The 25,670-nt window shown below is 39.4% G+C and overlaps 1 protein-coding gene across 2 annotated transcripts in view; it reads left to right on the top strand.

Moving 5' to 3' along the window:
- Positions 1-25,670, top strand: part of CHCHD3 (coiled-coil-helix-coiled-coil-helix domain containing 3) — a 298,494-nt gene that overhangs the window by 105,761 nt on the left and 167,063 nt on the right. For both annotated transcript variants that reach the window (XM_001137124.6, XM_001136966.6), the window contains exon 4: positions 2,754-2,871. In XM_001137124.6, coding sequence (XP_001137124.1) covers positions 2,754-2,871 — 118 coding nt within the window. The remainder of the gene's footprint in view (positions 1-2,753; positions 2,872-25,670) is intronic.

The raw sequence follows: 25,670 nt of genomic DNA, 5'->3' as shown, positions 1-25,670 counted from the left end.
ACCAGAGATTAAATAAAGTACTTATTCAGATAGGAAGTTTAGAGCCTTGATTTGGACCCAGAGTTTGCATATCTGTACCAGTCATGGCAAGCTAAGTATGTTTATTTTTATTATCACATTGAAGGATTTTGTGCTCATGTTTTGCTTCTTTTTCATTAACTTGCCAAAATCCTTATGATCCTGTATTTCTTAAAGTTGAACCATGTAGAACTCCATATGTAATTAAAATCTAAGCCACACATAAGTAAACTAAAATGGAAAAAAAAAGTAGTAATTTTTAAACAGTACTTTAAAATTAGATACACCAAATGTGGTAGATGTGATAATTCAGTTGTACAGAATTCATTTTATGTTCATGAACTAATAATAGCATTTGAATAAACATTTTATATATGTTTGTAAAGTGCCTAGCACAGTGCTTAGTAGTTGATCCATAAATGATAGTAATTTTATTATTTTATTTTAGTTTCCACCTCACTGGTAAAAATAGGTAATGCTTTTTTACTTAGGGGTAAGATGTCCATACAAATGCTTTAAATACAGTATTGTAATCTGATATGATAACCTCAGCAGTTATTTGCACAATATTCTCATGGGGAGCACTTCATTTTTGATGTTACTTTCATTTACCTCCAGGATTTATTTGAGTACAAGTGTATTTTGGTAATTAAGGGCTGTAGTCTTAAACTTTAGCATGCATCAGAATTCTAGAGGGCTTATGAAAAGACAGTTTGCTAGGCACTATCCCTAGAGTTTCTGATTCAGCAAGCGTGGGATGGTATCAGAGAAGCTGCATTTCTAGCAGACTCCCAGTTGATGCTACTGCAGCTGGTTTGGACTGTAGTTTTATAACTGCTGTTCTAGGAAGTGGTGTGACTTCTAATTATTGCTGTTCTCTTACAATTACACATATCCAGTGGTGTTAATGTGTTGATATCATTGATGTTGCTGAATTTATTGTATGGTCCTTGTGAAATAATTTAGAGAAATTTGGTTTGTATGAGTGTCATTGTGCTTATTGCTTAGGAAGTTTCCCAAAGGTTACTTTTGCATTAGAGAATTTCGAAATACAGATTTTAACTTGTTTCTAGTCCTCTTTTTTTATTTAAGACACAAAACTACACAGCTTTGATTTTTAGGGGAAAAGGATGATAACTTTGGAATATATCTCACAAGGTGACTTTTTTTTTTCTGTTGTAATTGATTTCTGAGAATTCCAGAGTATCAGGATGATGTAGCAATTTAAAAATAGTAACACAAAATTTTATCTCGTTTTTTTCAAAAATCTTTTTAAAACTAAAATTTGATAAGCTAGTATTGAGTAGAATTTGGTGCTCATCATTCACACGTATAAAGTAGATTTCACTCAGAATTTCACTTACAGCAACATAACAATTTTACTTTTCCTTTTTAAAGCATAGCTATACCTTCAGGGATATGATGGTATAGTAGGGTTATTCTCTCAAAGAAGAAAAGGCAGTCAGAAAATCTTTGTCCATGAGATTAGACTGAAATCTTCAGTGATTCAGTGATTACTGAATGCCTCTATGTGCCAGGCACTATGGCAAAAATCAGTGCCAAAGTAATTTATCTTTATCATGTACAATGAGGGGTTTTAGTGGGTTGTAACTTAATATGATCTAATTGTGTGATGAGGCTACTGAGAAATCTAATGCAATCTTATGCTTCATTAATAGAATTAGTATTGTGTACAGATCCAGGGAAGTAAGATTCTCCTGTCTTAGTTTGCTAGAGCATGTCTGGAGGGTTAGGTTTAGTTTGGAGCTAACAGATCGATTGGAGTCATTCCAGAAGTGAGGAGCCCTGCAGTTGAAAGGTGTGGTCATATTTGCATATGAGGATTGTTGGAAAATAGGGGTAATATACTGGGAGGAAAGATGTCCTCATTAGTTCCATAATGTCTGGCTTCTCTGCTGTGCTGTAACATCCACAATGACAGTGACCTGTCCATCTTGTTTATCGCTGTGTCCTCAATGCCTAGCACAGTGCCTGGTGTGCATTCAGTAAATGGACGAGTTGAATAAGTTAGGAGAAAGAGATGATGGTTACCTTCAAATATTTGTCATGTAGATGGCTTTTTTTTTTTTTTTTTGAAACGGAGTCTCATTCTCCCAGGCTAGAATGCAGTGGCATGATCTCAGCTCACTGCATCCTCTACCTCCCAGGCTCAAGCAGTTCTCCTGCCTCAGCCTCCCAGGTAGCTGGGATTACAGGCACGTACCACCACGCCCAGCGAAGTTTTGTATTTTTAGTAGAGACGGGGTTTCACCATGTTGGCCAGGCTGGTCTCGAACTCCTGACCTCAAGTGGTCCACTCGCCTTGGCCTCCCAAAGTGCTGGGATTACAGGCGTGAGCTGCCACCACGCCTGGCCTAGATGGTTTGTTAATTACTTAAATTTTCAGAGGCCAAATGGAAGCACCAGGGATGGAATTTTTTTGGTGGGCAGATTTTAATTTTACATAAGAAGAACTTTGTAAAACTTAGTTATATTTGGCAGCCAAATTAATAAGCTTCTTCATGTATTTGAATTTGGTTATTTTAAATGCTTGGGTGGAGGCTGCATGGGGATTTACCTCTACACCTGCTTTTTTGATAGATTATGGGCCAAGATGATTTCAGCTGTTGACCTTTTTGGCTATGTGTTTCTATTTTTAAATTATTTCATTTGATAGAAAATAATGTCAACTAATAAAATATTTTTTCTAACTTAGACAATTCATATCGTTTTAGACTAAAGCAAGCCAAAGAGCTGGACCGAGAGAGGGCTGCTGCCAATGAGCAGTTAACCAGAGCCATCCTTCGGGAGAGGATATCTAGCGAGGAGGAACGCGCTAAGGCAAAGCACCTGGTGAGTATTAAAAATGTAGGAGAAATTTTCTTGCCTACAAGGAAATCTCTGATGTTTGGGAAGAGCTAAGTACTCTGTGCCAGCTTTTAGTGTTGATAATATTATTCATGTTCTCTTTGCTCAGATTTTGATTTTTGCCTTTTATAAGTAGCTTACAGTTTAGGTTTAACCATCAAGGACTTTAAAGGCAGGTAACTCTGGAAGTATTGAAGACCAACATGCAGACATGTGTACATGTTTCACGCCTGAAGGATTGTTGTCTGCTTTTTTTTCTTTTTCTTTCTTTCCTTTTTTTTTTTGAGACGGAGTCTTGCTCTGTCGCCTAGGCTAGAGTGCGGTGGTGCGATCTCAGCTCACTGCAACCTCCGCCTCTGGGGTTCAAGTGATTCTCCAGCCTCAGCCTCCCGAGTAGCTGAGATTATAGGCACCTGCCATCATGCCCAGCTAATTTTTGTATTTTTAGTAGAGACGGGGTTTCACTATCTTGGCCAGGCTGGTCTTGAACTCCTGACCATGTGATCCACCCGCCTTGGCTTCCCAAACTGCTGGGATTACAGGCGTGAGCCACGGAGCCCGGCCTGTCTTCTTTTTTTCTCCTATGCCTTTGGTTTTATTGTCTGAAACCTCAGGGGTCAGCAATCTAGGCTTCTTTCTCTCGCGGCTGGCAACTACCAGATGTTAGTCTGGAAGACTCTGGCAAAGGTGAGTAAGGTTTGATCAATCACTGCCTGGGGTTTAGGGAAGAGAAAATGTAGAGCCAGGGCCTTGGGGAACAGTCTTTTCTAAGATAATTTTTTTTTAAAGAAAATATTTTTTAATCTTTTAAAAGATTACATAGACATGTTTTTGTTGTTGTCTTTAAAAGTATTACTAACAGACAGAAGAAGGTTTAAAAGACACCCATCAATCTGTCTTTCTGATATAACCATGGTTTACACCAGTGTGTGTTTTCCTCGAGATTATTTTTTTCTAGGCTTTTTAACATATTGAAACGTTTAGATAATGCTATAGATGGTGTTAAGCCTCATGAACATTTTCCTATGTCACTGAACATTTTTCTGAAATGTAGTTTTTAATGGCTGAATAATGTTCTGCCTTTTGTATTCAACATAATTTATTAAGCAATTTCTTATTGTTATTTGATAGATAAAAGTGGAGCTGCTCTGGGTGAAACCTGGAGTGTTGACTGCTTAGCCTCCACTTTGGCCTTCCTAGAAACCCAGATGTTACTCCTCGGAACCTTTAGTCCTCATTGGAGCACAGTTGGGAACTCACTGGACAGGGAAAATGGGACCATGGAATGGAGAACTTTGAACTGAAGAGTGAGGGGGATTTTTCTAGTTCACTAGGCAATTGGGAAACACTAAAACTTTCTAAGAAGAAGGCTAATTTCTAGTCTCTCCCATTCTTTACCTTAGTCACTTCTCTGAAAGACCAACCCATGACCAGCTGCAAACAGAGAACATGAAAGGAAGTCCATGCGTAATGAATCAGTTTCTTCAGTGACAAATCTGGGGTCCCGGTTGCATGGGCAAATAGTGAAGCCAGAATAGAGGTGGTAGACCAAGAAAGAAATGTCAGTGGACTGACTGGCAGCTGCCCTGAGAACAGTACATGTGTTGAGTGGAACAAAGGGAATAAGAGAGGTGGAAGCAAAGTCAGTCATTGTGAAAGGGGAATAATTTCAGAATTAAAGACAGTAAGTTTTGAGTAACTCAACTGAAAATTAAATTTGTTGTACGTCTAAGCTGAAGGATTTTTTGAGGAAGCTGAAAAAATATCAGGTCAGTGGGTTGAAAAGTCATTTCTGTGTATATTAAAGTCTCCAAATTTGGAAGCTAAGGATGTAGTGGAGGAGGTTAATAGTGCTCATGTTTGAGGAAGGTACAAGAGCAAAACTCTTAGTTTCCAGTGGGCAGAAGAATACCTTGGTTGGCATTTCTCTTTGCCTCCCAGCTTTTACTCTTTTGAATCTCATCTTTGAAGCACTCTTTCTGTACCTCTTTTTGCCTGAATTTGGACATACTGTCTTACTCTCTTAGTTTACGGAGACCAGCAAGATTCAAAAACTCAAAAAACTCATTAAATATATACACACACTCAGCAAGACATAAAAAGAGATTTCACAAAAAAATGTGAAAGTATCAAAAGATTTGTTACTCAGCATAACTAAAATATTAAGCAACATGTTTTGATTGGAATAGCATATCTGCAGTCTGTTCTGTTTTACCTAATGAATCTTGTCTATTGTCTGTCTTTACTGCTTTGTGTAGCGGGTGAAGCATGAGAAACTGGCCTCGTACATTCTGATTTGTAGATCTCTTCTTTACAGATTCTGGTTGTGTGGTATAGATGACAAATTGTAGTACTCACAACTCCTGTATTTCAGCATCTGTTGTAATATTTGCCAGATAGAGCCCTCAAAGCACTTAGGGAATAAAAGTGGAATTTATGCCATAGGATGACAGCTGATTGAGAGAGTCCCTTCCTTCCCAGAGTGTTGTCAGACATTTGCATGGTCTGCCATGGCCACAGCAACATGGCTGCCAGTGACATTTAGTTATTGGGCAATTCCCAGTTTATTTACCAGATTTCTCCCTTTATTGTTGTTATTTATTATTATGGAAGACATACATATTCATTGGATCAAGATTAGAAAATAAATACAGAGAGATACTAAAATCACTCAATGTACTACAATTCAGAGATAGTTACTGTTAACATTTTGGTTTATTGTGTTTATATTCCTTTTTACTTCCCACTGAGTTGGTATAAAACATTTGATTTTATGTGTATAACGGTATTTCTCCAAACATAGATAATAGTATACACTCTTTTGTATAACTGTTACAATAACCTTCACATTAAAACATTTAGGCCATGTGGTAAAAGTTTTTATACTGATAAATACGTTTTTGTGTGGTCACATTTTAATGGTTGTGTTTCACTGAGTTTTCCACTAATTACTAAATTAATACAAGAATATTATAGAACACTTGGAAAACAAAAAATTACAAAGAAAATCAGTATTGTTATAATTCTGTCATCTATCATTAATGTTTAGAGGTATAAAGTTCTTTCTGCCTTCCCCATGTGTATATATTTCATACATGCTTTAGGGTCTCAGATTATGCATCCCACCACCCTCCAAACCAGTACTGTGTGGTGTGGACAGTGATCGCAAGCCTGCTGTTGTATGTTAGTTCCTTGATCCCCAGCTGGAGAGGTGGGCATCTTCAGAACCCATAATTGATGTGGGAGTCACCCCAGAAAGGTTAGCATTGCTCCTGCTGTGTAGGGCCCCTATTGCTGCCATTCTTAATTCTAATATGTGGGACTCTTTGAGTGATGGCCAAGCATTGCTTCATTCCTCTTTATTTAGAACTCAAATGTTGCAGTCTGCAGGAAAGTAAAGATTGTGTTTCACACATGTGAAGTAATTAAAAAGTTGTCTTTCAGGAGAGCGAGGGTGAAAGCACGGGAGCTGATGTGATGTTGGGACTGTGAAATAAAACGATTCCCACCCCTTACCCCACACCCCCCACATCTTTCTGGCTCACTAACAGCTGACATTTAGGTTTCTGTCTCCTTAGATGTGAGTCCAGGCTTTTTCTTCCCACAGTTGTTTTAGCAGCTAGCTTTATTGAAGCTCTTTGAAGGGCAAAGTCATGATGGCCCTGTTGTTGAAGTTTTAAAATAGGATCAGATCAAAACTTTCCCCTTTGGAAGAATTGCTTTAGCTGGGGAAGCTGTTAATCCCACTCTAGATTCTGGAAGAGTATACCAGCCCCTTCCTCTACTCAGCACTGAGTGATGCCAGCATTTTAATCAGTTGACTTTATCCAGAGGCTTTGGAAGAGGCAGTCTACTGATAATGATTTTACCTGCATGAAAATGTTAAAAGCAACTCACGTTCAAAATATGCTTCTTAGGATCAGGAAAGCACCTCTGTAGAGGATGAAGACTGACTAGAAGGACAGGACCAGGGAATTTGTAAAGTTAATGCAACTTGATATGTGTATTTTAAAGATCTTATATACGTGATCTAATATTTGCTGTCATTAGATTCTTTTTTGAAATTGAAGAGTAGTGAGTTGGTTTTTTTGACTTTGCAGTTATATTTTCTTTTTAAAATTCCAGTTAAAATTTTGACTCACTCTTTTTTATGTCTTACTACATTATGCTGGTTTAATGTTAGATTTTTAAATTTTAATTATTTTTAAAAATTTAAGTAGAGACAGAGTCTTGCTATGCTTGAACTCCTGGCTCAAGTGATCCTTCTGCCTTGGTCTCCCAGGGTGTTGGGATTATAGACGTGAGCCACCATGCCCAGCCACATATTTCTTGTTATCATCACGGAACTATGTAGTATTTTCTTTTCTTTTCTTTTCTTTTTTAAATCTAAATGTTAAAAAGAAGTCTCAATTTACTTACTTAAGGCAATATTTACTTCAAAATTCTTCCATTACTCTTTGGACAGATGTTTTATTGAGTGCTTACTGTATGAAATTTACTATGTTAGGTACTAATGATCTATGAATAAAAGACAAAATCTTGTCCTTGAGGAATAAAAGGTAAAAGATACACTAAAAATAATATTTAAAAATGCTAAGTCTGTTATAGAGCCATGCTACTTATAGTCTTGTGAGGATTCTCACTTTTGGGAAAGCCAGGACTTTGTCTTTCTTTTAACTAATTGCTATGTTTGCATTTATTTATTCAACATGTAATTGAGTGCCTAATATATGCCAGTGCTGAGCAAACAGTAAGCAGTCAATACATATTTGTTGATTGAATAAATGACTGATTGCATCTACTGAAGCCCTGGAAATAGGAGGAGAGGAAATGGGGAAGAATAGAAAAGATTTTCTGGGGAAAGGACCCCTGAGCTGACTCTTGAAGTATGAGTAGGATTTGCTCCCAAGGTTGAGGAGTGGGATGAAACAGCCTTAGGTATTGCAGGCAAAAGCATGGAAACGTGGGGATAGGGGGACGCTACTAGAAGTTGCTGAGTGGGAATCATTGTGGCAGTTAGAACATAGTCTATTCTTTAAGTGGGTGTGTGTGTGCAGGGGATTCACGACTTAACCCTTGCCTGGCCTGGCCCTAGGTCCTGTTTATAATTGGTACCTGATTGCCACAAAAAGCCTGCTTTGTCAGTCTTGTGGTCTCTGTTTTAACGTTAATGCTGGTCAATGGTTGTGTCTAAACTGTAAAAGAGAGGGTGTATAAAGAGACATGTCCAACCTCGTATCCCTTTATGGTCGAGACCTCAGTTTTTAAGTTTCTCTGAGGTCCCCTTGGCCAAGAGGGGGTCCATTTAGTCAGTCATGGGGTTTAGGGTTTGATTTTTAGCTTACACTCTAATGAAGTATGAAGGGAAGAGCAGAGGAGGAAATGGCTGGAAGCCCAGAGACCAGTTAGAAAGCCCTGTGTTAATCCAGGTGAGAACAGGTAGTACCCAAATTAGGGCATGGTAGCAGGGATGCAGAGAAAAGAAGAGGAGTAGGAACTATTTGGGAGGTAATATTACTAGGATTTTAGCTTCGAAGGGTTGAGAGAAATGTCAAGCCTAACTACAAGCAAGGTTTCTAGTATCAGTAACTTCATATCATTTGAAATACAAAAATTAGCAACCAATGTAAAAAACTTCCTGGGCTAAGCATAGTGTGAAGTCTGACTTCAGTGTAGCATTGAGGAGGGTCCTGGCCTCAGATACTGCACCAGTTGTTTGTTCAGCTCTGGGCAAGAACATTAGTCAGATCATTAGGTATTTTTGTCCCTTTCTGCATTGTCCTTCGTCATATATTTATTAAACACCTACTGTATCCTAGGCACTATTTCCCAGGGATGCAAAGATGAATTAGATCTGGTTGCTTTTCTTCAGAGTCTGCAGTTAAGTGTCAGGTTTGTGGGGAAGGTTATTCTTGCCTTGTGTATTTTGTCCCAACTTAAGCTATAATTTTTGAATTTGTAAAACCTTATACTGTTTAGAAAAAAAAACAGTAAAAAAAAAAAGGGTGGGTGAATGCATAAATTTAGTTTTTGAAAATTTAAGTGACTGTTTCTCCAAAATGTCACTTTTCATCCCCAGTTTGCCTTTTGTCTGAAATGCACCAGTGAAGCAATCAAGAAGAAGAATTGATTAATTTTGTGCTATATGCCTTTCAGTTCTGTATTTTGTTTGTGCTTCAAACTGTGACAGTTGAAATTTCATGGTAAAAAAGAAAACGGTTTTGAATTTGGGATATAGAGAAAAATGACTAAATTAAAGGAAGCAGATAAGAACACTACTGCTGTCCAAGTGAGGTTCTATCCAACGAGGAAGGGAAACAACTGGGGTTGTAATTTTGAAATGATCGACATGGTTTATACTCAAAAGTTCTGTGTAAGAGAAGAGTAAGAGTGATCACTTGGGGTTTTTAGTATCACTGAAATTAGCCAGGTGAACGAAATTGCAGTGTAAGCAGTGGTTTCCCGAGTTCTTTTATTGGGCATTTAAAGATAATTTTAGAAATCTGTTGTTTTTGGGTGCAATTTAGACTTGGATTATAACCTCTGTTAAAACTCTCTCTGGTTATGTATGTTGTGTACTGGTTTTCTTGCCCTAGACACTAACCTCCAATTATTTGGATATGTGTAGAGTATTAGTTTGCTTTGAATTCCAAAAATGAAGTTAATGAATTCGAGCTTTTGCTTTTGACAACTATTGAAATATGGCATTTCCACGTTGTACTGGAAGGATTTGGGCCATTTAGGTGTTAGACATTTTTCTCAGTGTTATTGGTGAGAATGGGCTCTGGAATCCATCTGCAAGTCCCATTCTTTCTGACTCTTCTCTCTTAATAGCTTACCAGGAAATTCAAAGGGAAGCATCCGTCACGACAGGTGGGAGCCTCCTGTGCATTTGGATTTAGCAGGGTATTAGGGCTTCTGGGACAAAGTATCCAGAGTCTGTTTTCTCCTTTGTGTTCTTTGTTATCACGTGTGGCCTCTACCTCCTGTGTGTTATGGCAGCATTATTATTATCAGCTGGAATGCATACACAACCTTATGAAGAGACTGTGAACCAAGTTTTCTGTGGAGTAGCAGGGCAGCTTTAGGTATGTTTGCTACTGCAGTGAAAAAGGAGAAACGTGTTTTGTTTCAGTTTGCCCGCCTAGGCTGCACGTTAAGATCCCAAAGAATGAATAGGTCTGCGATTACAGATTTAAAGTTTGCTTGTATCCTGAAAACTTGTCCAGATTAATATATTTCTGAAATGTACATTGTCAGACCCCCTTTCCTCATCTAGGTCGGCAGAAATGCCTAGGTTCTTTTTTTTTTTTTTGAGACAGGGTCTTACTTGTTGCCCAGGCTGGAGTGCAGTGCATGATCACGGCTCATTGCAGCCTTGACCTCCCAGGCTCAAGTGATCCTCCCACCTCAACCTCCTGAGTAGCTGGGACTGGAGGCACATTCCACCATGTCTGGCTAATTTTGTTTTATTTATTTAATTAATTAATTTATTTATTTACTTATTTATTTAAGAAACAGCATTTTGCCACGTTGCCCAGGCTGGTCTCAAACTCCTGTGCTCAGGAGATCCTCCCTCCTTCGCCTCTCAAAGTGCTGGGATTATAGGCGTCAGCCACAGCACCCGGCCAGAAATACCTAGGATCTTAACATCACCAAATAGCCTCTGAGAAGCTCAATATTATGCTGACTAGATATTGAGGGACCTGGAGGTGGAGAGCAGTGGAGTGTTCTGGTCCTGGAGAACTCACTGCCAAGACTCGGGGGGCCTATCCAGTCAACACGGTGTCGCCATTCTCCAAGGAACTGTGTCAGACTGTGTGGCCTTTTGGACAGTGATTAGAAAAGAAGACAGCACAGTTGAGTAGAATGCTATTGATGTTCTTGGCAACAATTAGTCATATTTAAGGACAGCTAGGGGGAATAACTCTGCTTAGAATGTGTTCTCATATTTTCTAAGTGTGATTTTGAAAATTCATCAAGTTACTTGCAAACCAGTTGGTTCAGGGCAGTTCTTGTTGAGTGGTGGCCTATGTGTTAGCCGTAATAACTTATTGACATCCTATCACTTGGGTCATTATGGGTGTCCAGGTGAGATATGGAGAGCACTGCGTAAAAGTCCATAGGCAATTAAGGTGCAAAGGGCTGGTTATAATTCCATCACTTTATGATGACCTGGCATTCATTGTGAACATATTTACTTCATTGCCTGGTCTGTTGGACTTTTATTGAACTGACATCATAATCTCATTTCCTACTAAAGAGGCTAAGAAATACAGCCCTTGGTATTTGTTTTAACCTGCAACAAATTAAAAGTTAAGCATAATCAAGTCTGTCAGTCCTTAACAATCCCAAGTACATGTTTTGCACATTATGTTTTGAATGAGAATGTAAGGCAGATGAGCTCCTTATATTCTTACAGCAATCTTTCCAGATTGTCTTCATGGCAAGTCACACAACTGTCAGTTCTGATACAGTTCTTGTGACTTGTTTTCAACCTATTGTGCATGGACCTCAGGTTTAGTGAATTCAGTATTAAATTGAACAGCAATATTATTTACCATGTGATAAACTATGTGATATACCATGTGCAGTGACGCCTGCTTCATTTTCGTTTATTGGATGTTAAATTTTTCACAGTGTTGAATATCACAGCTCTGTATTCCTCTTCTGTATCCGTGCTTTTATTGCTTTGATATGATTCCTAAATGGCACTGAGTTATGCTTTTTCTGTGTTTCTTGATGTTCTGACCTGTGTCCTGATTTGGGGGTGGGGGCAGGTGGCAGCTATCTTCATGTATCTTGTAACTATTCCCTTACCCATAAAGACATTGGACATTTTCTTGCTCACTCTACTCTTTTCTTTACTAACTGTAGTTTAAGGATGACTTCTCTTGAAAATACCAAACGGCAGAATTACCAAATGAAGTAAGGCTTCCGTTCTCTCAAGAGCAGGAATCTGTTTACAAACCTGCAATATTTATTACATACCTCATTTAGCCCATTCATCTTTTTAATAGAAAAATGAGTCATTTTAGATGATTCTGAAATAATTCGAGGTAAGCTACATTGCTGCAGGCAGAATATGATTTACGCAGATAGCACCATGCTATTTTGAAAAAAATACAGTGGAATGATCAGCACCAATAATTTATGATTACTTGTGGTAAACTTATCAAATGTCTTCATTGTCATAGAAATTTGTTGATTAGATAAAGCATTTAGAGTTTTCTAACTAGCTTTTCCCCCTTCTTCCATCTTTTATGACAAATGGTTACAAAGTTCCATACTTACCCTCTGCCTGTTTCAAACACTGACTGTAAATTTAATTCCAGATTTGTGTTTAATATTTTCTTGATAAGAAATAACACTAGTCGCTGTCATGGGCCAATTTTATTGGAGATGATAAAACCTACTTATATACATTTTCTGCTTAGAAATTAAACTTCATCCATTTACAGTTTATTTAGCCCAGTGTATGCACATATTTTAAATCCTATCTTACCTATCCATAGGTTACATATTTGACTCTCAGGAACACAGGTAACTCATTGTCTGGAACCATAGCTCTGAACCCCAAAGGCATCACAAAGTGATTCTAGTTAGTGTCTTGAAGCTTATGAGCTTTGCTGATAAGCAGCATCACAGTAAAAGCAATATTTGTTTTTAGATTTAGTTTTTTTTTTTTCATTTAACTAAGAGCCTTCAACTCTACTATCTTCTTGGGTGTTTGATATGGGCAGGACATCTATCATTGATTCCTATTAGAGACGATAAAGCAAACATTCAAAGAGATTGTGAAAGTAAATGTTGCACAGAGATAGAGCCAGGGTTACAACTCTGATCTTCTGTGCCGAGGTGATCTTATTTTGGGCACAATTTAGCAAATTTAGTTTTGTTGTTGTTGTTTGTTTTTAACGTGTAATGGATTTGATTTATTACATTAGAGAGGGAAATGGACTTTTAGGCACATGGACAAAGCAGAAATTACTGCAGCTAAAAGTAGAAAAGGCAACTAATCGTCATGCATGTGATGCACACTCACAGGAAGTAAAACACACACACACACACACACACACAAAACCCATAGCATTATGAGGCTACTTAGCATAGAGGCAGGCAGCCTTAACTACTCGAATAGGCCTTGTGTGTTCTTGCTTAGTGAAATAATGTATGCACAATCATAATGCTATCAGGGATTGAGAATAATTTGTTTACCAGCGTGGGTAAGAAATATTAGCACTACCATTTCCATCTAAACCATTTTACATTTAAAAAGTTCTGGCATGCCAAACTGTAAATTTCAGTATTTAAAAACATTCTCTTATGTGAATCCCTGTATTGCAAAAGATACTGGTCAAAGGAAGTGCTATTTGTACACTTTCATCAAGTCATTTTTGAATGTTCTTATTTAAAGAAAGTTTGCCATGGCCTGTCATACTTTGGGAGAAGTGGTTGATACAGACACAAAAGGACCTGGTTTGTAGCAATTATCCATTCCCTTGGCCTCAAAGGAATACTAGTATATAAAGGCAGAAACTTTCTCTTTTTCTTTTGAGACTGAGTCTCACCCTGTTGTCTAGGCTGGAGTGCAGTGGCGTGATCTTGGCTCACTGCAACCTTCCACCTCCCTGGTTCAAGTGATTCTCCTGCCTCAGCCTCCTGATTAACTGGGATTACAGGTGCACGCCTCCACGCCTGGCTAATTTTTGTATTTTTAGTAGAGACGGGGTTTCACCATGTTGGTCAGGCTAGTCTCGAACTCCTGACCTTGTGATCTGCCTGCCTCGGCCTTCCAAAGTGCTGGGATTACAGGCATGAGCCACTGTGCCCGGCCTACTCTTTTTTATGTCTAACATAAAGTCTTCATTTGTGGGGGAGGTAAGAGACGATTCAATTATTTTTGTCACTTTGGATAATAAAGAAGCATTAATCTGGGAGAATGCTTGTTGAGAGTAGAGGTGGGCTTGCTGCAATAGAGTATTTTTAGGAATAACTGTGATATACGTTAGCAGTGTCTGCTCGTAGTGAATTCAGTCACTTTTGTATTTTCATTGAATTTTATGAGAAATTTAAAGGAAGATATTCTACAGTTTGTTTGTAAAGCCAAGCTCTGAATGGAGTTTGAAAAACTATGCCATTGACCATTTTGGAGATTTGTTAAGTTTAAACAAACAAAAAAGGAAACAAAAAATTGGGGATGTAGTTGTATAATTATTAATGTATTTTTCAATTATACTTTCCACTTCCAAGAATAATTATCTCAACAGCAGGTTAACTAATGTATTAAAAATTAGTTTATTTCCAAAAAATAAGCTCTTTTCTCATAGCTCTGATAGAATGATAGGAAAGAGCTGGTAACTGATTTTACTGTATGTCTACTATTGCAAAAACTAACAACTGAGTATTAACATTGCTAGATTATGTGTGTGTGTGTGTGTGTGTGTGTGTGTGTGTGTATAATCGTTTGTGTTGCATAGGGTAAAGGTAGAGACACTAGGAAATTACAATTTTTTTTTTTTTTTTTTTTAAACGGAGTCTCACTGTATCGCCCAGGCTGGAATGCAGTGGTGCAATCTCCGCTCACTGCAAGCTCCACCTCCTGGGTTCACTCCATTCTGCTTCAGCCTCGCGAGTAGCTGGGACTACAGGCGCCTATTACCATGCCTGGCTAATTTTTTTGTATTTTTAGTAGAGACGGGGTTTCACCGTGTTAGCCAGGATGGTCTCGATCTCCCGACCTCGTGATCAGCCCGCCTTGGCCTCCCAAAGTGCTGGGATTATAGGCGTGAGCCACAGTGCCTGGCAAAAAAAAAAAAAAAAAAAAATTACAATTTTAAAATTCCTTTCTTAAACTTTTTACTTTGAAATATTTTTAGCTTATGGTAAAGTTGTAAGAATAGTGCAAAGAGCTTGACTCTGATTCATCTGTTTTTAGGCATTTACCACACTTTATCATTCTATTTCTGCCTACATATATTATATATATATATATATATTTTTTTTTTTTTTTTTATTTGGGGGAGGGGATCATTTGAGCATGGGTAGAAGACATACTCATTTACCTCTTAATACTTCTGCCTTTTAGAAATCAGTGTTTCTTACATAATCAAGTATAGTTTTCAAAATCAATAAACTTAACATTGATGACTATTGTAATATTTAGCCCAGATTTCAATTTTGTCAATTTTCTCAATAATGTTGTTTATGGCAACTGTTCCTCTGGATACAGGATGTATTCTAGGATCATATATTGGCAACTATTTTAGTTGATGTGTCTTAAAATTCCATTTTAAACATAATTTGCAAACAATAGTATTAAGATGAATACTGTTAACTTCAATTTATGAATTACTGCTGTCATTGCTAGAGTTTTAGTAAGAAGAAAGTGGAATGGGCAAAAAAGAGGTGAAGAATTTCATTCAGACCTATAGATTAATATTCTATATTGTGGGTGAGTTGAGGAAAAACCATTGTTTTGGAAATTTTCTTTTCATGAACTAAAAATGCTTTCAGCATCTGTGTAGATCCCGTATCTTCAAAATGCAGCAGGCATCCAACTTGCATCATTAAAAACTGTTAGAGAATAAACTCTTCCTATTTTTTGACAATTTTTGAACAATAATTTCATCTGAAATAGCCTTCTCTCTGTCCCTCCGCCCTTCCTTCCAGGTACAACTCCATGTGATTTTAGGCAAATTGCTTCCTTTTCTTTATGCCCTTTGTTTCCGTCTTTTTAAAATGAGGACAAGGTCGTTAATGTAGTTCTCTTTCAAATCTCTTACCTTGATGAATAAATATCTAAATATAGGAGTTCTTACAGAATTCAAAGTTCTATATACGTATAAATTGAGTTTTTATAAAGTAATTTTGTTTTATGAATAGGTTACCAATTCCAAGAGTCACATTTATTTTAATTTTCTTTGGTTATTAAAAAAGTCCATTTTAGAAAAAGAAAAACAGTTAAAGTTGAAAGCCTCTATTTTCTTGGTTAAATTGGAATTTTGTTATTGATTACTTATTCTGATTAGTAAAAGTGGTTTAGTCACAGGCCAGGCATAAATGCTTTTAGACAGTCACTGAATTGAAAGCGTCAACATGAGAGAGGGATCCTTTTCTTGGAAATGGGAGCATGGGATCTTTCTGCTAATACGTGTTTGTTGGCTTAGAATGAAGACTCAGAGCTTTGTTAGGAAAATAAACTTAAATTGGCAACATGGTGAGTGTGAACCTGGAGGGCATTATGCTAAGTGAAATAAATGAGATACAGAAAAACAAACACTGTATGTTCTCACTTATATGTGGAATCTAGAAAAGTTGAACTCACAGAAGCAAAGAATAGAAAGGTGGTTGCCAGAGGCAGGGGACTGGGAGAAGTGGGGAGATTTGGGTAAAGGGTACAAAGTTTCAGTTATAAGATAGATGAATAAGTTCTGTGGATCGAATGTACAGCATTGTAACTATAGTTCTACAGTATTTTTAATAATACTGTATTGTATACTTGAAATTTGCCAAGGGAATGGATCTTAAATGTTCTTAACCGCATGCATGCATTGTGTGCGTGCACACGCACAGGTGTGAGATGATAGATGTGTTAATTAACTTGATTGTGGTAGTCATTTTATATTGTATATGTATATAAAGTCATCATGCTGCATACCTAAAACATGTAATTTTTACTTGTCAGTTACACCCCAGTAAAACTGGGGAAAAATAAAGAACCGGTGGGAAAAAATAATTAAGTGACCCAAATTTTTGTATCATAGTGGATGAAACCCCTTTGCTGTCTCTAAGCTTAAACAAAGATTCATCTTTTCGAATGGTTGCTTATTTTCCATTTCTTTCTTCAACTCATTAAAACTTAATATATTTGTGAGACAGGGTCTTTCTCTGTTACCCAGGCTGGAGTACAGTGGTGCAATCATAGCTCACTGTAGCCTCGACCTCCTGGGCTCAAGTGATCCTCCTGCTTCAGCCTCCCAAACAGCTGGGATTACAGGTGTGTACTACCACACCTGGCTAATTTATTTTTTATCTTTTGTAGAGATGAGGTCTCACTATGATGTCTAGGCTGATTTTGAACTCGTGGGCTCAATCGAGCCTCCTTTCTAGGCCTCCCAAAGTGCTGGGATGACAGGTGTGAGATGCTGCACCTGAGCCCCTTTTTTTGTTTGTTTTTTGTTTTGGCGATAGAGTCTGTCACACAGGCTGGAGTGCAGTGGCACCATATTCGCTCACTGCTACCTCCGCTTCTGGTGTTCAAGCAATTCTTGTGCTGCCTCCTGAGGAGCTGGGACTATGGATGCATGCCACCATACCTGGTGAATTTTTTGTATTTTTAGTAGAGATGGGGTTTCACCATGTTGGCCAGGCTGATCTTGAACCCCTGACCTCAGTGTTCTGCATGCCTTGGCTTCCCAAAGTGCTAGGATTACAGGCATGAGCCACCATGCCTGGCCCCATTTGTTAATTTTTAATGTGACCATTGGATCTTCCGTTTTGCTAATTTCTGACATTGTTTTTCTCCTTTCTAAACACCTCCTTGCTCCATGTTGAATTTTAAGCATACGGACAGTGGCATCATTAGTAAGTTTCCCATCATTCCCTGTCATGCACAGGTGATAGAAGAATGTATTGGTGCTTCAAACTGATTATTACTTTTTACCTCCTTGATGAACTCAATATATTATTAAGAGAGTGTCTCAGTTTCAACCCTGGAGGCATCAAAAAGAACAAGTTCTAAATAACATCCTCCTTTAGAATGCAGCATATTTTAACTGCGTCTCTCCATCTTGCACATCACCACTTCCAAGCTCCATCTCTAACTGTACATATGCTCTCGGTGTGTATGATAATACTGCTTTCCCCGTCCTCTCTTCTCCTCTCTCCTCTCTTTGAATATTTTTTTTGTGAGCCTTAGGAACATGTACACTGGTCCCGTAGAGTGACACAACAAAAGCAGGCTCTTGGTGTAGTCAGGTTTTGTCCTTGTAAATGACATGGTACAAATGCATGCGGTGGATTAAAATATGTTCACCCTGACAGAAATCTTTTAGTTGAAGTGAAAAAGCCTCCGTCAATTCTGATTGCAACAAAGGTTGCTGCTGTGAGTGAGAGGGACTTGCCAAGACTGCAAGTTTTTCAAGCTCTATTCTGGAGATACATTTGTTACTTGGTTCTCAGCTTTGACTTGGTTATAATCTTGTCTTGGCTTGTTCTCTTTCCAGAATACGCCAGTTTTCATTTTTCTTTGGCCTTTTCTCAAGATTTGTGAAAGGGGGTATTTAGCTTTTTGTCTGGCAAATAGCAAAGGCTGTTTGACTTCCCTAATCAATAATTGTAAAATAACTAGAAATTGATCTATGCCAGCTGTAAACCCATCCATGCATTTATTTTTTCTTTTTCTTTTTCTTCTTTTTTTTTTGAGACGGAGTTTTGCTCTGTCGCCCAGGCTGGAGTACAGTGGCACGATCTCGGCTCACTGCAACCTCTGTCTCCAGGGTTCAAGTGATTCTCCCGCCTCAACCTCCTGAGTAGCTGGGATTACAGGTGCCTGCCACCATGCCTTGCTAATTTTTGTATTTTCATCAGAGACAGAGTTTCACCATGTTGGCCGGGCTGGTCTTGAACTCCTGACCTCAAATGATGTACCCGCCTCAGCCTCCCAAAGTGTTGGGATTACAGGCATGAGCCACCATGCCCAGCCCCATCCATGCATTTCTATTAATGTCTGCTATCCTTGAGAAACTGTACATAAAACATTTTTGTCACCACATCACTGAAGATAGGACAGAAGCAAGTGACAGTCAGACAACTGTGTATTAAGGGTATGCTCTTACAGTGCTCACAGTTTGATATATGACTGTGGGGCTGTTTCTCTAGATTTGTAATACATACTTTGCAGGTGAAAGTTTCTGGAATGTGAGTATAGCCTGATTTGGGAGTTAGAGCTCATTTGGGAGTTAGGTGTAGGTAGAATAACCTTGTGATTTGAGGCTACTGCCAGGTTATGCCTTTTCAAAAATAGACTTTTCACTCATTTGGCATGGCCTCCCCTTTCTTCTCTATTTGGCCTGAAATTCCTAATTTCCCTCTCTTTCAAGATAGAATTAAGGGCAAGTGTGCTGGAAGTGTTTAATTTGGCAAGACCACCATTGATAGACACATATGTTGCCCGGGCAAAAAAGATGCTGGTTAATACTTGGGTGAGAAGGGTACATGTTTTCTGCCTCTCCCAGTTGTGGTGATACCTGTCAGTTTGTCAGATACTATTTTGCTACCTTGTCACTGTGGAAATTTCATAAGACCTAAGCTTCTAACTGGCCAGGGCACTGTTATTTTGGGAGGACTTACCTGTGCTCACAGATTATAGTAAGACACTTATTCTTAAATAACTTAGAAGTAAGAGAGAAATAGTGGTCTTGGGATAAAGCTTGAAATGTACTGAGTGGCTTCAGAACAAGAATGGCCTGTTGCCGATGGGCTATATTAATACATCTAAGGAAAAGATGTGCCAATCTTTATTTTTCAGTCTTTAAAACATGGTTTTAAATAAAAACCAAGTAACAAATGTATCTCCAGAGTATTTAATATCATGAGACATGTTTACAGTGTGCTGTTTAATAGAATAAAAATCAGGATACTCTTTAATACCTGTACATCTCCATGGATGGAAACCTTCATAGTAAGATTGTTTTTTCTTTTCCTTTTTTTTCTCATACTTCTATTTTTTTTATTATCACAGCAAGGTGTGAGAATTTTTTTCTTATACTTGAAAAATGCTTTTCTGTGATTGCTAAAGTCTCTGAAATGAATAAGTATTAATTTACAAAATACATTTCAGCCATTAATTATTATTTAGAAAAGAATACATGTATAGAAAGAAAGAAGAGATTGTAAAAGACAAGCAATGGTTGTGTTCTTCTCCTCTGCCCTGGTGTAACAACTCTGGCCCTTGTAGGTCTCTGCCTTATGTGGAGATGTTTATAATAAGCCCTCTTAGCCTCATGCCCGTCATACATTCAGGCCGTAAAGCTTATCAAATAGCCATCCTGTTATGATTTAGCTTTCCAGATACTTGGTCTGCAGAAAGAGTATGTCTTAGCAGGAGGTCCCACATATGTGTTCTTTTGGCCAGATTTTATTTTATTTTAAAGCAATAATTTGGCCCATTGGTTGATTCATAAGTCTATGTAAATTTCTCAGCCTGTTGACAAACTAGTCTTCCAAATGTGCAATACTAAGTTCATCCAGAGTAATTCTTTACCTTTTGATAGGTGGCCTGAAGTTGTTTCTAGTAATAGCTCCTGTACCATGTGCCAGCTGGGCTTTTCATTTTCAAAAGTTTATTGAAGAAAGAAAATTGAGGGCTGGGCACAGTGGCTCACGTCTGTAATCCCAGCACTTTGGGAGGCTGAGGTGGGTGGATCACCTGAGGTCAGGAGCTTGAGACAGCCTGACCAACATGGCGAAACCCCATCTCTACTAAAAATACAAAAATTAGCCAGGTGCGGTGGCGCAGCCTGTAATCCCAGCTACTCAGAGGCTGAGGCAGGAGAATCGCTTGAACTCAGGAAGCAGAGGTTGCAGTGAGCTGAGATCGTGGCACTGCACTGCAGCCTGGGTGACAGAGTGAGACTTTGTCTCAAAAAAAAAAGAAAAAAGAAAAAAGAAAGAAAATTAAGAAGGGTGTGCCCCAGAGGGTGTGTGCCCAGGGATGCCCAGTGAGGTGAGACCCTCATCAGATTGGAGTGGCACAGCCATTTCCCAGTTTGGCCCCACCATTCTATTGCTATTTTAGGGCCCTAGCTCCTACTTTCCCTTTTATTGGACCCTTTTCTGGGCACCTTTCGAGTAGATGGGGTCAACTTACCTTGCACAATCACTGTCCTTCTTTTTAGACCTTGAAGAAATCTTAGTAATCACCCTATCTAATCTCTACCTTTTCTTCATGAAGAAAGAGGCCCAGGGGTTTTGGGAATAAACCGAAAGAGTCAGAACCAGCCTCCAGGTCTCCAGGTTCCCTGTCTAGGGTATATTTCAGTCTTTGTGGTGGTTTTCAGAGCGGCTCTCAGGATTGCTGAACAGAGAACAAGAAGGCAGGGATCTTTCTGCACATTTGGGCTGGCTTGGGATTAGCAGTTACACTGAGGGTGGGGAAGCTCTCTCCCTCTGCTGGGTAAGCCAGACACACAGAGGGCATTTGGGGTAGATCGCTCTTCAGAAGAGGCATGGAGATGTATATTTGTTTTTGTATTCTCTCCTATTTTCTGCCTAATATGTTGCAGTTTTCTTAGCAGCCCTTTCCACCATTTACCTACCTCCTCAGCCTAAGTGGCTGGGCAAAGATTAATGTCATAACTTCCTAGATAGTGAAACTGGTGTCTTATGCTGTAATCTCTCTTGAATGATGAGGAAAAGGCCTAGACTATCAGTTATCTTCAAGACCACTGTTATAATGAGTGAGATAGTGAGTAAATATCTCCAGCCTCTGTGTGTTCTTACTTGAAACAAAGAGGCAGAAATATGGTCACTGAATACAGAGAATGATGATCATTGATAGACCTCATTCTGTGATTATAATGACATTATATTGTACTTATGTGGAATTATAATAAAGCTTTTACAATTTATAACATGACTTGCCTATCATAACCAATGCCCATTGTTTTAGCAAGAGTGGACTTTTTCTTCTCGCTCTTCTTTATGTCTGTACTGATGTTTGTTTGTGTATGTATTTGACTTACATTTCCATTGATTGAAGAATTATTTGTATAGGACCTACTATATGCTAGGCATTGTGGTCTATATGCTGGGTATACATCAAAATATATGTATAAAAGATCTTTGCCTTAATAGAGCTTACGTTTCAGTAAGAGGAATTGGTGTACACCATGCTTGATGGATTTTAAGAAATTGGCTTATGTGATTGTTGGGACTGTCAAGTCTGTAATCTTCAGGGCAGGCCAGCAGGCTTCAGGTTCAGGGAAGCCTTAATGTTGCAGTCTTGTGTCTGAATGCAATCTGGAGGTAGAATTCCCTCTTTCTTAGAGAACCTCAGCCTTTCTCTCTTATGGATTCAACTGACTGGTTGAAGCCTGACAAAGATTCTCTTTTTTGAGCAAAACTTTAGTCAGGCTCTGTTAAATCCTTTCTGAATAGACTGATCTTAGGTTTCCCTCTTGTAGAATCCACTTTGAGCAAGAATCCCGCTAAGTCAGTTTTCGGAAAATCCCCCACCCTTGTTATCTGACCACCCTGGATATTATCACCCTGGCATTGGCTTCAGCAATGATCCTATTCAGTCAGCTCCTTATCCTTGATGTTTCCTCTTGATACTTTTCTATTCGCTGACCCCCCCACCTTGCTCCTTGGTTATAAATCTCTGCTCTTCCTTGTTAGAATCAGAATTGAGCCAATCTCTTCCCCTCACTCCAAGACCTCATTGCATTAGTTCCTCCACCTATTGCCATGGGCCCTCTTGAATAAAGTCTGCTCTGCCGTCTTAACAAGTATGATGAACAACTTTTTCTTTAACAGGCCCATCCACATTATAAAAGGTAATGTTTTATTCAAAGTCTGAAGATTTAAATGTTAATCACATTAAAAAAAAAACCCCAAAAAACAAACAAACAAAAAACCCCAGCTAGACTGGTGTTTGACCAAACATCTGGATATCGTAGTCTAGTTGATGGACATTAACTGTGAAAGCAATTGCCTCCACTTTCTAAATGAAAAAAGCTAACAAGTACTTTTTGCGCTGCATTCCAAATGATGTAGAAAGCTAGGCAATCATGTTCGTAATATGCACACCAATGGCTGTAGAGTGTAGAGGTGTTTGCTTTGTTCACGACCATGGTTGTGGGTCTTTTCTGCATAGGTAGGGAAGAACAATAGTTGATTGAGGAATGTCTTCCAGCCCACCCCGCAACACACACACACACACACACACACACACACACACACACACACACACCCTCCCTCTGAGGGAAAAAGCCTCCTTTCTACCTTGACGTTGTTGGTGATGTGCCCTGCCACACAGTGTGATAGTTTGGGACCCTATGACTTCCCTGGACTAAGGCCCATTTAGAGAAGGGCCTATGCTGACTCTTCCCCAGTTGCAGTTACCGTTTTTGATGGCTTCCCACTTTGCAATTCCTTGATGTTTTTGCTCAGAGAGGAAACCCATCTCTGCGGTACATGGTATGGCCTCCATTTTTGAGGAATTTTGTGGAGGACAAGGTCATGGAGCTTGAGACACATGCAGTCTGTGATCAGGCTTATGCTTTATCTGAGTAGGACCACAATGAGCCTCCGTCAGGGCAAGCTGTATGGACGTCTAGAGGTACAGGCAGATGGCGAGGGACGTCGAGTGCATACAGAATGGAGATTTCTGCTCTACTTGGCCCCTCAGTGGGACTGCTGCTGTCCTGGCGGCTTTTCTGGGCAGGATTTTGTGGAATGTTGGGAATTGTACCCTCTGCGGAATTGGGCCTGCTGCTGTGGGCTCCCCTTGTCTCTGAACATTGTAGAGTCCGTCTTTTGTTGAGATGCTGAAGACAGCCCAGGTTGAGGGCTGTGGTGGCCCCATGTTGGCATTGTCACATGCCTTCACCTCTCAACCAGTGCTCCAAAATTTGTCTCTGGATGGTTGCCTGAGGATAATCCCTGACCCTGTGTCCACAAAGGACGTGGGTTCTGCCAGCCCTGACAGTTTCTTCCACATTCTCCTAAACTGTCAGGCCGGCAAAATGTCTAGTGTCGTGGCCATGAGCTTCCTCTTGTAACAGAGCCATGTAATCAGACATAGGTGACAAAATGTTGCCATGCCTCGATTCATTCAGTAGAATAGCAGCCCATGGGTTTTGCGCTCCTCTGCACCAGGTGCTGTGTCAGGAGATAGGGACACAAGATGGAGCAGAATCCTTGCTCTCAAGAAGCTTACAGTGGCTGCCATATACACCAGAGCAAGACGGACCCCCATGTGCCTTGGAAGCACATGGCAGGCCTGCTGCTGCCCTAACCCTCCTCCTGCCTGTCCCTCTGCCTAGGACATCCTCCCCTGCTTTCTACCACACCTCTCAGCCCTCTTTTAAACTTTGCCTTTCATTTCATCCCATAGCATAAATATCTCATTCTTCAAGAAGCCTTCCTGATTTCCTAACACAGAAATGATCACAATCTTCTCCATATTTCCAAACTCTTTTATGACTCTTTCATGGCTAGGGCAACCCGATAATTTATCATCCAAACTGGGAAGGTGAAAGGAGGCACTGTTAATTATACGGAGACAACACACATAAACTGGGATGCTCCAGGCAAACCAAGACATATGGTCACCCTACTTATGACCTTTACTCCTGTTTGAGTAAAATACAGTCTGTTCAAGTATGGCCATGTTCAAATGTGAAGTCCGTCCTTGGGGTGGGAGAGGCAGAAGTTATTTATACTTGCATTTCCATACTGGGATTTACATGCAACAGGAGCTCACTAACACTTCCTGAATGGAATTTATGCGGTTCACCATACATGTCCTAAGTTGAGCAGACCTGCTGGGACCTCCAGGATAGCTGGCAGGGAGAAGAGAATCAGTCTGAATAGGCAGAGCTGGGGTCAGGGAGGCTCAGCTGTGGACTGGCTCCTTTGAGTTGTCCAGTAGTCCAGTCTTGGTATAATGGCAACTTGGTCCCATGCTGGGCTGCATTTGGTCAACCTAAGGTCAGATCTGTTCTGTTATGTGAGCATGAAGTCAGGATGTCCCTCAGGGCAGTCTGGAAGGTGGTGGAGCTGTGGTTCCTGAGTAGACATAGGAGCCTCGTTGTGGGGAGAAATAGAGCCTCCCCGAAGGTAGACAGGTGACAGGCTCTGTTTCTCTATGCTGTGGCTGGCACCTTCAGAGTCTTCATTACATCTCAATACCTCCTGGCAATATATTAAATTCACAGCATTGGAGAAGGTTATAATCACTTAGTAAGGCCGCGGAAAGTTACGTAGAGTGAAGGGCTCATTACTAGCTATCACTGAGGAATTTCCTTGATGAAGAGTCTGGATGACATTAATTCATGGACTTTTACATATAAATGGAGGACTTGCCGTTTAAACAGTCCTTTCGCTGGCCAGAGTAGGCAGCTATTGGCATAATGAAGTGAGGTATTGAATATAATATTGAGTTTATTACCACATGGTTCTGAAATAAGTAAATAATGGATACATTTATTTCTACTTTATAGATGGCTGTGAGAGACCTCTTTAGAACACTTCAAAGGTCTTTTGAAAAGTGCAGTATTTTACTGCCACCTTCCCTGTTGTCATAATTCTTTAGTGCCTTGGGGCCAACTCCCATTGGAAAGGTGGACACTTAAAATCCTTTTGTAGGTAATGAGCATTTGGTTTTACTGCAGCCAATAATTTGGACTCCAGTGGAAAGCTGTTAGTACAAACTTTTGAGCCTACAATACTATAACACTTTTTATCAGACACGTATGATCAGCAAACTCTATATGGCCTATGTTTATAGTATTTGGTATGAAAGTGAACTTCTCATCTCTCTATTCAAGACTGGCTTGAGTACTTTCCTTTCTTTAGTTAACATAACTCAGGCTTGATATTAGTTCCTTAGACAAGATTGTTTACTATTTGATTCTTTCATACACTTCTTGTCCTTCATTGGCTCTTGTGAAATCTGTAGCCAACTTTTAAAGTTGTGAATTTTGTGCCAACCTCATTTTCTCCATCAATTGTGGATGCAGGTGGAAAAGAAAGAGCTGTGCAGTTCTAGCATCGAG

This window comes from Pan troglodytes, chromosome 6, assembly GCF_028858775.2.
Source record: "Pan troglodytes isolate AG18354 chromosome 6, NHGRI_mPanTro3-v2.0_pri, whole genome shotgun sequence".
Classification (NCBI taxonomy): Eukaryota; Metazoa; Chordata; class Mammalia; order Primates; family Hominidae; genus Pan; species Pan troglodytes.
This window is presented reverse-complemented; position numbering and strand designations above follow the sequence as displayed.